The 13,681-nt window shown below is 32.2% G+C and overlaps 2 protein-coding genes across 2 annotated transcripts in view; one reads left to right on the forward strand and one right to left on the reverse strand.

The window, feature by feature from the left end:
- The first annotated feature begins 1,428 nt into the window (after positions 1-1,428).
- The window catches only part of LOC128998345 (uncharacterized), a 51,533-nt gene continuing 39,280 nt past the window's right edge, over positions 1,429-13,681 (forward strand). Inside the window, exon 1 of the mRNA XM_054424449.1 lies at positions 1,429-1,551. The gene's annotated coding sequence lies outside the window, so the exon portion shown is untranslated. The remainder of the gene's footprint in view (positions 1,552-13,681) is intronic.
- Positions 8,025-8,789, reverse strand: LOC128998952 (uncharacterized). Its single transcript, XM_054425308.1, has one exon. It carries the CDS (start codon positions 8,787-8,789, stop codon positions 8,025-8,027), a length of 765 nt encoding a protein of 254 aa, XP_054281283.1.

Genomic DNA, 13,681 nt, shown 5'->3' on the forward strand with positions numbered 1-13,681 from the left:
TCATGTTCCTCCTAGAAGCAAAATATTCATTGAGTTAATACCTATTTTTTCTACTAGGAGTGGATCTGAGTGTCGTGTAGACTTCAATTTACGAAGAAAATTGTCAAACAAAACTGGTTAAAGTTGCTGGTGATTCATCCTGTACACAGGTTTGCTGCGATAGAGGTATTTTTATTTGAAGCCGATATGTTAATGAAGTGTGTGGCTATAGGCTATAAATTTTAAAGCATTACTACAAATTGGCCTGGCAATCGTAATGATTTTTTAGTTGGCCGTGAAAAACTGGTTGTGTTACACGGCTATAGCCGGTCTAACCTCACTTTAATGTATTACCATTTTCATCGACTTTAAGATACTATAACTCATATTACATACATGAGAGCCATGTAACAATGTGTCCATATGCCTCAAATTCCCGAAAGTTTATGGGCTAGATAAAATGGTTTTAGCGAATTTTCCCATATAAGGAATAATATACTACGGCAGGTCTCATGGTAAGACCTAGACCCGGGACGGATTTACTTTCCGAGTAAAAATCATCCCGATTTAAATGACATTCGGTAAAAACGAATGCACTTACGTGTATTCGAACGAGTTCACGAACCAGCATTGTATCTGACTATGGGAACAGAGGTGTATAGTCAATGGTAATACGTTATGGGGTAAATATTGTGTTTTGTATTTTTTTATTCCAAAACATAATTTTTACGATTTCATTATAAATAATTTTGTAGTGCTCAAAAACAAATTAAATAAGTAAAACCTAATGGTTACGGGGATAATTAAAAAAGTTTAAATTTAAAATTCTCCCGTTATTCTTATGGATAAATCAAATGGTGTAGTTTGTTTGCTTGGGAATGCTTTTTGTTTGGCAAACTTGTTTATTTTATACTAAGTTATTAAAAATTAAATAATAAAACACTTAAATACATTCCCTGTAGCAGTGAACCTAATTATACATTAAAATTAATTGTATGGAATTATAAAATACATATTTTAGTGAAAATACAACCAGGTAAATTGAAATTTGCTTAGTCTGCAGGTTCACTGCAGTGAGGGCATTTTATGAATACATACTGAAGTAAACATTGCTTTACCATCCCATGAATAATGCTTAACCAATTAATTTAAACACCCAATAGTAGATGCGTGCACAGTAAAGCTAGGATTTTCGTTATTTTTTTTTTTTTTAGCTTATTAATTGAGATAAGTAGGACTTTAGGTCTCTGACAAAATATGGGAACGAACCTAATTTTTACTATCGATCGATTTCCCTTACTGAAGAAATACACGAGAATCTTTTTAACACATTAATCACAAGAGGGATATCAAATTGCCAGCTGAAATCCACTAGTTGGTGATTTGCCGGGCAGTATTGCCAGGGCGCGGCGGGGGCGTTGGTATTGCACAATGCGTAGTGCCATCTTTGAAAGTTGTTGGGGGGAAGGAGAACTCCTATAAAGCTCACGCTCCGCCGTGCAACGCTGCTGTTTTTTGTGCCAGTTGTTTATTGTGTTATTAGTGTTTGTTTTGGTATATCCCATTTTTGAGGTAAGTAAAATTAAATATGTTTTTAATAAGGTGATGCATGTTTTTAAATAACTATTTTTGTATTTTAGATAATTTTCAACTTTTTTACATATTTATGTTGGTCACTGTGTTAAAATAATTATTTTACACTATTATTACCACTATTTTAATATATTTACATGCTATTGATTTTCTCGTAAGTGTGTCGAACTAAACTTAATACTCTAAGGAATTATAATAAAAAAAAAAACAATTCCTATCTTAAAAAGTGGATTAATACCAAGTACTAAAATACACAGTTTTCAAAATAGCCAAAAATTACACCAACCAAAACAACTTTTTAATTATGCAAATCAATCAACCTAGTATATATAGTTGCTTTCATTCACCGGTATACAACTGTGACTTGATAATTTCAGCTTTATTCAAACTTAAGTTCACGTGTAAACACTGGAATAGTACACGTGATTGTTTCATACCGTTTTTATAATGTTACAATTATTAACTAATGAATTGAGTATTCAAAGTTTGATTAAAACTGTTTTACCTTGATTGACGAACACACAAAAAATGTGAGAACAAAATTAAACTGTTAAGCAACTAAACAATACAATTTATGTACATCCCAATTTTCCTCTTTCTCATTGTATTTTCGTTGTGATCAAATTGTTCAACTTAATAAGTAACAAACTCAAATTATTGGGACATCTTAAAGTGTTTCCAAATAATTTGAGTATTGTTAACCTCTGAATTGCGTTGAATAACAGTGGTGAGAAATTGTGAATATATTATACAAACAAATAACACACTAATTATAAAACTTTTTTTACGATATAACATTTTGTGTAAATAATCATTTTTAACGTTTAGTTATATAATAGTAACCAACCAAAACTATTCCGTATTATGATGAATCAAAATAAGCAAAGTTTGGAAAACTAAATGATCAAAACCCGATTGAATTTCTAACCACGTGCAAGTTCAATAAAGAAAAAGCATTTTTCCGGCGATTGTATCTAGCCAACTTCTGTAAGTACAGAATAGTGGTTATTGTTAGTTACATGTGGTGTGTAAGGATTGTGGGATCAACCAGCCATTGAAAATATCTTAGGGAAACAACATATTCACTTATTGTTATGCAATTTATCAACGCTATGTTGTTTTTTAATAGGTAAATGTGTACTAACCTTATATTTTTAACACAAGTGCGCAGATTTTTAAGCATACGATTGCATAAATATAATGATGTAGTTTATAATGACAGTTCCAGCTAGATAGTATGTACTTTTAAAGTCCGTGTACTAAACAGAATGCAATTGCAAAATACAATACCCCCGCCGCAGCAAACCTGCCGTCTAAGCGAATTTCCATTTGGCTGAATTGATTTTCAATTGATCTATTTAAATAACATTAGGTTTAACGAGTACCTAGGTTTGCTGCTACAAGGAAACTAATAAAGTGTGTGTTTTAAGTAAAATAATTATTGCTTAGTATAAAATGAATATATTTGCCAAGTTTGATCAAAAGATATCCATAAACAAGCAAACTACAACATTTTACAATATTCTCCATAAGAATAACATGGGAATTTTAAATTTAATTTTTTTTTAGATTTCTCCGTAACCAATAACCGTACAAAAACACTTTGATATACTGAATTGTTTTTTTTTTAAGCTCTTTAAGAAGGTTTAGAGAAAAATTGGAAAATTTTGTGTTTTGAGGGTCAAAAGTGAGAAAAACCAATTTTTACCCCATAAAACCCCCCATAAAATCCTGTTCCCATGGTCCGATCATGCTGGATCGCGCAGCGGGTCGCAGGAAGACTGCCCCCCGGAAAACTACCCCCCAAGCAGGTTCCTACGTCATATTGACGTCAGAGACCGGGGGGGTAGTTTTCCAGTCACGGACACTCAAATTTAGTTGTCAAACAGTTCTAATCTAACCTAACCTAACCAACCAAACTTGCTGTAACATTTCAACAATCTGTTTTATATTCACCATACGCATTTTCTATTATCCAACGGAATTACTCGAATTAAAATTAAAATTACATAGCATGATTTGTCTAGGGGGGGTAGTATTCCAGTCGCGGACACGGCTTCCATATTGGTTAGTTAGCAGATTTTGTGACGTCACGTTTCACCTGGGGGGGTAGTTTTCCGGGGGATAGTATTCCGCATCCCCGATCGCGAACTCATTCAAGTTTATCCCGCCTTACACCTTCAAACCAAATTTCATCAAAATCGGATAAAAATTACTCAAGTTATCGTGTTCACGGACACATATATATATAAATCTATATATATATATAAATCTATATATATATATATATAAATCTATATATATATATATATACATATATAAAAATTTGAACGAATGGTGTTTTTGGCCTCTGGGGACATCAAAATGAAAAAGTAAATCGGTCCCGGGCCTAAGTCTTACCATGAGACCTACGGTAATAGCTACTTCCCTATAGGGAAAATCGCTAACAAAATGGCGTTTTTTCTTTTTAATCAATGGAGTTTTATCAGATACAATTAGAAATATAGCATAACGTATTAATGCTCGTGTAGTATATATTCTATATTCTATTTTGAATTTTTTTGGATCAAACCCCCTTCAAGGGATTAAACTATTTTTTTTTTATCTCGAATAACATTTTTTAGTTGCTACATTGAAATAGGTGAATGACATCCATTTTAAGTAGTTATGTAACAAAATAATTTCCACCTATTTGGCAACCAGGGATGCAGTTTAGTTTAAACCCCTTTATTAACATTATTTGATAGGGAATGAAATTATTCTCCAAGATATTTGAGGACAAAAACTGTTAATTGTCTTGTTAAACTTGTATGATCAAACATGACTTTTACATCAAGTACAAAAGTGCCTCTTGTTTATAAAAAGTTAAATGGATTTATTTTATGTCAAATACAAAAATGAAAAACAGGTGAGTTCGCTCAAATATATAGCATTTGCATAATTAGTATACCAAGGCAGATTAAAATAACAAAAGTGTTGGATTCTAATTAATACAATGAAATTCGGGGCGGAAACTGCGATTTTATTTCATTTTGTTAGAATAAGGTAAAGTCGTTTAAAACTATTTTTCGTCACACTACACTGTTTTGACAAACTTCCCACGCAAGGATTTAGTCTAGAAAACAGCTGTTTGCCGTCAGCTTAATCAAATGGGGTTTCATTATGTCTGTACTGCAATGAGTTTTACCGGATACCAACGAGCTGATATACTGTATTTGGCAATGAGGGAAAGTGGTTAGTTTACTAACAAAAACATAACCTCTCTTATTATATCTCTCGAGTTTAGTAGTATGGCGTAAAATATCGTACTTCACTCGTCCAAAATGTGTCGTCTCGCACGGAAACAACCACACTCGTCGGGTAAACACATATTTTCAGGACTAGTAACGTAATATACTATTTCAATACGAGTCTGAAGCTTTTAGGAAAATTTGGCTTACACTCCAAAGCTATCGGGCCCTGTAGGTACTGGAGTGAAGGCATTTTATTCTTTCACGTATAGCTCTGTTTATTATTGAAAATTCGTAGATTTAACTTACTAAGCCATCACAAAACCATGTAGTAGGCCTAACCAACGTTTTGGGAGTTTAAAATATTTAAAAAACCCAACTAGTCGAGTAAGATTGTAAATACGACGATTTTTTTATAAAAGCAGAAAACCTTAAAAAAGGCTGGTAGCAAAAATTGGCAAAAAAATGTATTAGTAACTTTCTGTTCACGAATTTACTTTATATTGCATGGAACGTTGTATCTACATGATAAATAATAGGGTGATTTGTACTCAGTGTGACAAAATTTTTTTGATGTAAGTACAAAGTAAATGAAGTGTGATGATGCATATCAAATGTTCCAAGTCTCAAAATTAGCGTCCCAAAAAATTATTTTATGTTTTTCAAAAATAACTATGCTTTTATACCTAATACAGCGATTTCTCAATTACCTGTATATGGATTTGAGTAGATAATGCCATTTTCGTGTTCTACATTACATTTTGAACAAGAATAATGGAAAATGACGGAGGATCAGTTGTAAAAACTCCAATGTAAATAGATTTAAAGATAAAAGTTTTGATATTTGATAAACATTTTTAAAACAATGGTCCATTGTATTTTTCACACCCTGTATACAAGAAAGTGTCGGAATATGTTAAAAACTGCGCCATTTTATAAGCTTTCCAACCATATGCTACACTATTGAGGTTTAGATATCTTTTTGTTTGTTTTAGTGGTTTGAATACCAGAAAACAGGGAACTTTTTACTGTTTTTACTGTTCAAGCTGAATCAAAAATACAACTTTTGCTTATACATGCCGACTTTCTATGTTTTAAATGTTAAAGACACCATGCTTTGTAGTCTTCAAACCATTAAAGCGTACATAAGCAGACATAAACCTTAATAGTGTAGCATATCGTTGGAAAGCTTATAAAATGGCACAGTTTTTAACATATTCCGACACTTTCTTGTATACAGGGTGAAAAATGCAATAGACCATTGTTTTTACAATTTTTATCAAACATCTTAATTTTTATCTTTGAATCTATTTAAAATGGAGTTTTTACAACTGATCCTCCGTCATTTTCTATTATTCTTGTTCAAAATTTAATGTAGAACACGAAAATTACATTATCTACTCAAATCCATATACAGGTAATTGAGAAATCGCTGTATTAAGTTTAAAAACATGGTTATTTTAAAAAAACATAAAATAATTTTTTGGGAAGCTAATTTTTTGACTTGGAACATTTGATATGCATCATCACACTTCATTTACTTTGTACTTACACCAAAAAATCTTTGTCACACTGAGTACAAATCACCCTGTATGAATACAAACCATATATGTACTCACAGTATAGCTGCAATTATTATGCATTTTTATTTAGACATTAATTTTGACTACCTACGGAAGAAATTGTACTTAAATGTAATAGAAATCGTTTAAACTCCGTCACCTCTTATAATGCCTACAAATAAACAAAATTATAACGATATAAAATACTAAGTAACATATTAAATAGGCTCTAAATTGACATTTCAAATCAGTAAAACAATTAATTGTCAAGCAATTATTTATAGATTTTACTTCTCTACTAAAATCGTATGGAAGTACTTTAATTTTCACGTAGTTCATGGGGAATAACAAGCAGTGTAATATAAAACATTAGACAATCGATCTGATAGCTAAAATTTGTACCTTGTTATGAAAATTTACGAGCTAAAGTGATCAATTGTGTTTTATGTTAACAAAAAATAATATGTTTCTTATATTGCATTACTAATTTTTTGCTTACTTAAGTTTTATCAAGTACTGGTGTGGTAAAATGTTGCTTGTAATCATAGAAATAATTGATTGTATCAACTTTATTAGAGTGCTCGTGAAAAATAGTTGTACATTAGTCCCGTTCTTAATAGAAGCAACCCATGTGTTTTTCATTGTTCATTTTTTTTTTATTTATTTTAAGTTATAAAATATTACTGATCTCAATAATAGTCTTCGTCTTTTAAGAGACTTAACGAATACGAATATGCCTTACATTCTCGTACATTTTAGGTATACATTGCAGTCGCAGATGATTCCCTACCTCAATTAAAAAGGCAAATCAAAGGAGGACACTGTCATAATTATATCGTTTACGTGAAAGGTCCTCTAGGTTAGAAGATTGCTGAATGTAAAAACATATTTGGACGTAGTTATGCAAAAAGGAACCAACCCACAATTTTTCGGATCTGTTGATATGACAACCAGGTTGTAGAGCTCAACAGGCTTTATTTTCTACAAAAAAGAACCAACCCACAGATAGATACAACTTTTTTTTATAATTATTTAAAATTACAGCTGTTTAGCTTTATAGGTTTTTGCTTTCTACAAAAAAGAATCAAGCCTTTTGGTTCCTATTACAGTTAAAATAGGAGCAAAAGTGATGGTATCATGTAGCATGATTCTCTTTTGCAATTAAAGGAATTATTAGCTATATGGCAACCAAAGGCTTTTGGTTCCCTTTTGCAAAAATAAGGAATTATCAGCTTCATGACAACCAAAAGTGCTTGGTTCCTTTTGTCATTTTTTTTCTAAAATTAAAAGATTTGAAATCATCTTATAGGCTACCATAAATGCACCATGAATTTTATAAAAAGTTGTTTTACGATCCCAATATTGAGGATGACATCGATGGTTTTGGCGGTGAACTAGATTTTGAATTTGCAGAAGATGAGAGATGATGAACTATTGATTATAGTAACAATTGTACCTGTAATATTAATATACTACAGTAATTTTATACTGTAGTGTTATCGTAAATTAAATTAAAATATAGTTTTAATAAGACAAATACTTTATTAAGTAGCTTTTACAATAAATCAAGATCCAGCATGTTTACCAACAAAAACTAAAACAAATAATATTCTAACACCATATGTTTCCAAACACATATGAATAACAACACATCTCCCCTTTAAAGATCTAACCTCCGGGTAGGTTTGAATTGTCTCGTTGATCTTCTTAGATTCGCTAAAGGATTTGCCTGCGATGCCATTGCAGGATGATCGAAAGGTTCTGATCTTCTCAGGTGTTCTGACGGACTGGTCTGCAGTGCTGGTTGAGAGTGCTCAGAAGGCATAGTAATGCTAAATCTTTGCAGTGATCTTCTGTTCCTCCGCAAACAACCATCTTGCGTTTGAATTATATAGGATCGAGGTGCATGGTGTTTGTTTAATATAGTTGCTTCTTGATTCCTGTCCTTTATGTGGACTTGAGCTCCATCAGGTAGAGTAGGCAATTCTGTGGCTCTATGTCTTTTGTCAAAATAAATCTTTTGACGATCAATTCTTGCTTCTTCCTTTTCCCTCAACTTTTCAGGATCTACCAGATAGGGTCTTAGTTGATCAGACATTATTGGAACATAAGTACGGATCCTTCTCCCGAAAAGTAATTCCGCTGGACTTTTCCCATTTTCTGGAGGGGTTGCTCTTAACATAAGTAGCATTTTGTGGGGATCATCACGTTTGTCTAAGTGGTACTTTAAGTTTTTTACTTGCGCTTCGATGAAGCCGTTGCTTTTTGGAAATTTTGGGCTTGATGTAATCAATTTAAATCCATAATCATGACCAAGTTGTTTGAATTGACAGCAGTCAAATTGAGAACCACAGTCTGCTCTCACTGTCTCAGGTACACCATGACGTGCGAAGATGGACTTTGTATATGTCACAATAGTGCCCATTTTTAAGTCATTTAGTCTAGCAATCTCCATAAACCTGGAATAATAGTCTGACATTAAGAGATACCAGTGACCTTTGCACTTTAGCAAATCGGCACCCACTATTTGCCAAGGTCTGTCCGGATATGGGGTTAATATCAGCGGCTCTGCTCTTGTAGCGCGATTTTCTGCACATATCTTGAAATTTTATACTAGTTCTTTGAAGTAGTATAAAGAATGAAAGTATAAAGAAGTTAGAAAGACGAGGCCACCACGCAGTCAATTTTGCAAAAGATCTACATTTTTTTATGCCTTGATGTCCATCATGACATAGTACATTAGCTTAGTACATTAGCTCTTAGAGAATTTGGTATTATAATACGACTTCCAAAGAGAAGTATACCATTTTGCTCACTTATATCTTCTCTATGATACAAGTAGGGCAATACATCCTCTGGAATCTTAGATTTTTCTGGCCAACCTTTCACACAATACTGTGACACATGTTTTAGAGTTTCATCTTTCATAGATTACATTTTTAGAAGAAGCGAAATATGTATCACATTTTTTTTAAACTGTTTTGATACTTTTTCTTTCCTCAGCTGTCAAATTAAATTATTCAAATATGCTTTCGGCCTTTTCGCCCATAATATATAGTAAGGTGTTTACCTGATACGGTTCGTCTTCATTTGGTGAGCCCAGATACCGCTTGAAAGCGCAAGAAACGGGTTTTCCATTTAGACCAGTTTTCTCCCTTAAAATCAAAATGTTCTGGGGAAGGAACACTAAAACCTTTCATCTTTATGTACTGTATAGCTAAAACAATAAAAAAACCCGCTGCCACCATGTAGTGTCATCGTCAATTAAAAATAAATTAAAATATAGTTTTAATAAGACAAATACTTTATTAGGTAGCTTTTACAATAAATCAAGATCCAGCATGTTTACCAACAAAAACTAAAACAAATAATATTCTAACACCATATGTTTTCAAACACATATGAATATTTCAAACACACACACTTTTAAAACTATTATAGTATTAAGTAAAGACTTTTTTAGCATTCAAAAGCCGTAGAAGCTATAGAAAGTGTTGAAGTGTCTGTTTTAAATACGTAATAAATTTATTACAAAAAAGAACCAAGCTACTTGATCACCTTTTTACCCCAATTTATTATTAAAACAAAAAGGAACCAAGCTACTTGATAATTTTTTTACCCAAATTTACTTTAAAACAAAAAGGAACCATCCCACATTTTGCGTTGAAAATTTAAAACGGACGGTTACTTAAACAAAAAAACTATGCCAAATTAATTTGACAGCATTGTACTTTTACCTAAATATAAAGTATAACTGATATTATAAATAATAGAATTAGAAATAAGCGTTAACTTTGGGTCCATAAATCTCAGTTTTAACCCCCTGTGGGATGGTTCCCTTTTGCATAACTACGTCCATTTAAGCAAACGAAAATATGCATTTAATAACATTGTATCATTAAATTAACACTGGTCTAGCTTAGATAAAATAATTTTCACGTTATTAAATTGATTGTAATATATTAAAATGATGGTTTAAAATCTCAAATTGAGCTTACGAATATCATATACATAATTAGGAATAATAGATTTTAAATGTATGACATAAATCTTATTGTGTAATTTTTCTGTGCATTTACTAGACATTTTTGTAACTGGAAATGTATCGACTTATACAAAATATAAACGTACCAAAGAAATTTCTCTTAGCGTAAACGAGTTGGCAAATGTTACTGGATGATTTATTGTACATGATAATACAACAATGCTTAATCAGTTGAAGTATCTACAGTTAATCGTTTTGCCGCTATGATCATACACAAACATTCAATTTTGGAGGTTTAGGCCGTATTAACCAATCTACAGAGTGTTTCTTTTCAACGCAGCCCAAATTACAAGTATCTGAGACACTTTTTAACGACAAAACTCATATGTTGGTATCCCTGTTTACTTTGTTTCATTGCCGTCCAGCTGATATGCATTATTGCATGGTTATCTATGAGGTTTATAGTTAATTATTGGGAATCCATTATAAATAAGATTCAACATGGTGTTTTGCAAGCTATTGTAAAAGAATACGTTAAAAGTAAATCATTGATGTTATGGCAAGATAAGTTCCAAATTAAGTTTCCAGGTGTTTTTCCAGTACCTAAAAAATCAACAACAGTACTCACTCAAGAATTTGAGGAAAGGGGATCTTTAGAAAAAACATACACCTACAATGCATACGCTATTGAACTATGAACTTGTGAAAACACTTGTTAAATGTTGAGTCTTGTTCACATTAAATTCCCAATAACACTAAAACTTATAGATAACTATACAATAATTATTTTCAGCTAAACAGCAATTAAGTAAAGTAAACGGTGATACCAACATAAAAGCTTGCTCGCAGTAATTTAAGGTTACTTAAAAAAAAACACCTGTATATGCATAATCGTGAAAACAATTCCGTTGAACATTTCTCTGCACAATTATTTAGATGAAATTTACATGATTCTCTAGCCATTAAACAATAATATGCTTTGTCCCAAAGTGTTAATGTAGTATTCTTATTATATTTTACAATGTACAGTATTACTATTTAAATATTAATTCCTAAACAAATAATATGCGATAGTTCCAAGGATTCAAATTACACACTGATGACAAAGAACGTCAATTTTATTCCTATGGGAAAGGATTCCAAGATAACGATCCAGGAAGACCACGACGACGCTGGAGATCTTCGCTCTGTTTGTCGCTGTAATCGTTCACGATCGAATTATAAACGCGATTGAACCACTAGGTTCACGACTGAGGGCTTGGGGTCAGCAGACAAGGGGTCATTCGCAGGACAACTGGGAATTCCTTCCACCGTCCATGTGGTAATGGTTCTTCGGGGACACGCGAAACTGGTTATACAAATTGACGTCAAGACATATCGTTTGTTTGTTTTCTGAGAGTGGATTCGCGTACGTCATCTATCATTTTTGCAAACATATTTATGATTCTACTAGATTGCCCAATCCCATGGAAATGTTGGCCAATTAGTGTTTTGAGTAAAGTTGAGAGCGTTGAAACTGTATGGAGAAAGGTGAGAGGAAATTTGTACAACGTTAATAGTATACAGGGTGTTTCCAAATTGTCTGGACATATTTTGTGGACTTATTCCTTGGGATTAGACAAACATAAAATTCCATATAAGTATGGGTCTAAAATGCCTATATTTCTGTGTGTCGGTCTGTTTGTGAGCAATTTTCTAGAAATTTCAAAAATAGTGTATATGTGTAGTTTAAAAGGTAAAAAGAGCTTACAAAATTGTGTTCCAATATCTCGAGCCGTTTTAATTTTTGCGGTTATTTCAAATCTGTAAAGCCAAATTTCATTAAAACCGTAAATATTGAGGAAATTGTTTTCAGGGTCAAAAAGGTGGAAAATTAAAATCCAAATCAAAGGATTGTTTGTTAAAACGAATTACAAACAACCGAGTTATCAGTTTTTTTCTACATTCCAAATAATAAACCTAACTTAAGAGCAGTATGATAGTCCTATTAAATTGCGTAACCGAATGTAGTTAAAACTGACAACTCAGTTGTTTGTGGGCCGATTTTACTAAACAAAATCTCATTTGATTTGGATTTAAATTCTCCATCTTTTTGATCGTAAAACGATGATCTTAATATTTACGGTTTTCATGAAATTTGGCATTAAAGACTTTACATGGCCACCATATTGAAACTGCTTGATATATCGGAACGACATTTTGTAAGCTCTTTAAATTCTAAATTAAACATTTAATACCAATTTTGAAATCTCTAGCTTGAAAAATTCCCAAGATATAAAATATTTTTTTAAATCACAAACAGACCAAGAGACAGAAATCTAGGCATTTTAGACCCATACTTGTATGTCATTTTATGTCTCTCTGAGCCCAGGGAACAAGTCCACAAAATATGTCCAGACAATTTGGAAACACCCTGTATAAATATCCCTAACCCCTAAGATGATTAGGCCTAAAATCAACTACACTGTTTTGGCGTTATTATTAAAATCGTCTTCATTGAATGTCTTGCTTGGCATCCATTTGAAATAATGCAACTCTCTCTAAAACTCTAAATTCGGAATAACTATCCGTTTACATAAATTAATAACAATTTAAAATGGCTATAATTGTGTTGATTTAAAACAAAGAGACTATTTTGTCCTGTTAAATTTATTTTAAAGGGTCTATGAAAATGTGAAATTATATCACCTCAATAAAGTATTATATTTTTTAACTATGGCAGGGTCACACAAACGGGTCCGCTCTCTTATCAAGATACCAAAAAAGTGTTAAACAAACTACACTAAGAAATTTCAAAACTTTGTATTCACTCTTTTAACTGGACATAATTTTAGATGGCCGAGAATTAATAATGTTTTACTAGATAAAACTTATAGGGTGTGTTTGACGTACATAACATTATGTTTTATATATGGCATTAAATATTCACTTGAATATACTTAGTTCCATTCAGTGATCATTCAATGAACCATCCGTAGTAGTTATTCACTATAACAATTATATATAAAATTCGTAACGCAATCTTTATTAAAGCGAATGATTAATTTTATATTGAATCAAAAATATAATCTATTTATTTTTCAACTACAACTGCCCGTCATTTTATGTGCTGTGTTGTAAAGACGGCAAAGGTAAGTCACATAGACAAACCAGTTGTTTTTTGTTTTTGTTTTTTTCTCCTATGACTGCTTGACACGAGCCCGGGAATGTTTTGCACATAACTTCAGGCTAGACCTAGGGGTTGCGGCATTATCACTTAGATAAAATCCATTGGTGATTTGGTGAGTTTTGAGCCCGGGACTGAAGTCTACCACTAGACCAGCTCGCTCCCC

Source organism: Macrosteles quadrilineatus, unplaced genomic scaffold (assembly GCF_028750875.1).
Source record: "Macrosteles quadrilineatus isolate MER2022 unplaced genomic scaffold, UCM_ALF_1.0 Scaffold_7__1_contigs__length_78375512, whole genome shotgun sequence".
Taxonomy (NCBI): Eukaryota; Metazoa; Arthropoda; class Insecta; order Hemiptera; family Cicadellidae; genus Macrosteles; species Macrosteles quadrilineatus.

Excerpts from the sequence above, each read along its gene's own strand:
- LOC128998952 (XM_054425308.1), bottom strand. The coding sequence starts at position 8,789 with ATGGGCACTATTGTGACATATACAAAGTCCATCTTCGCACGTCATGGT.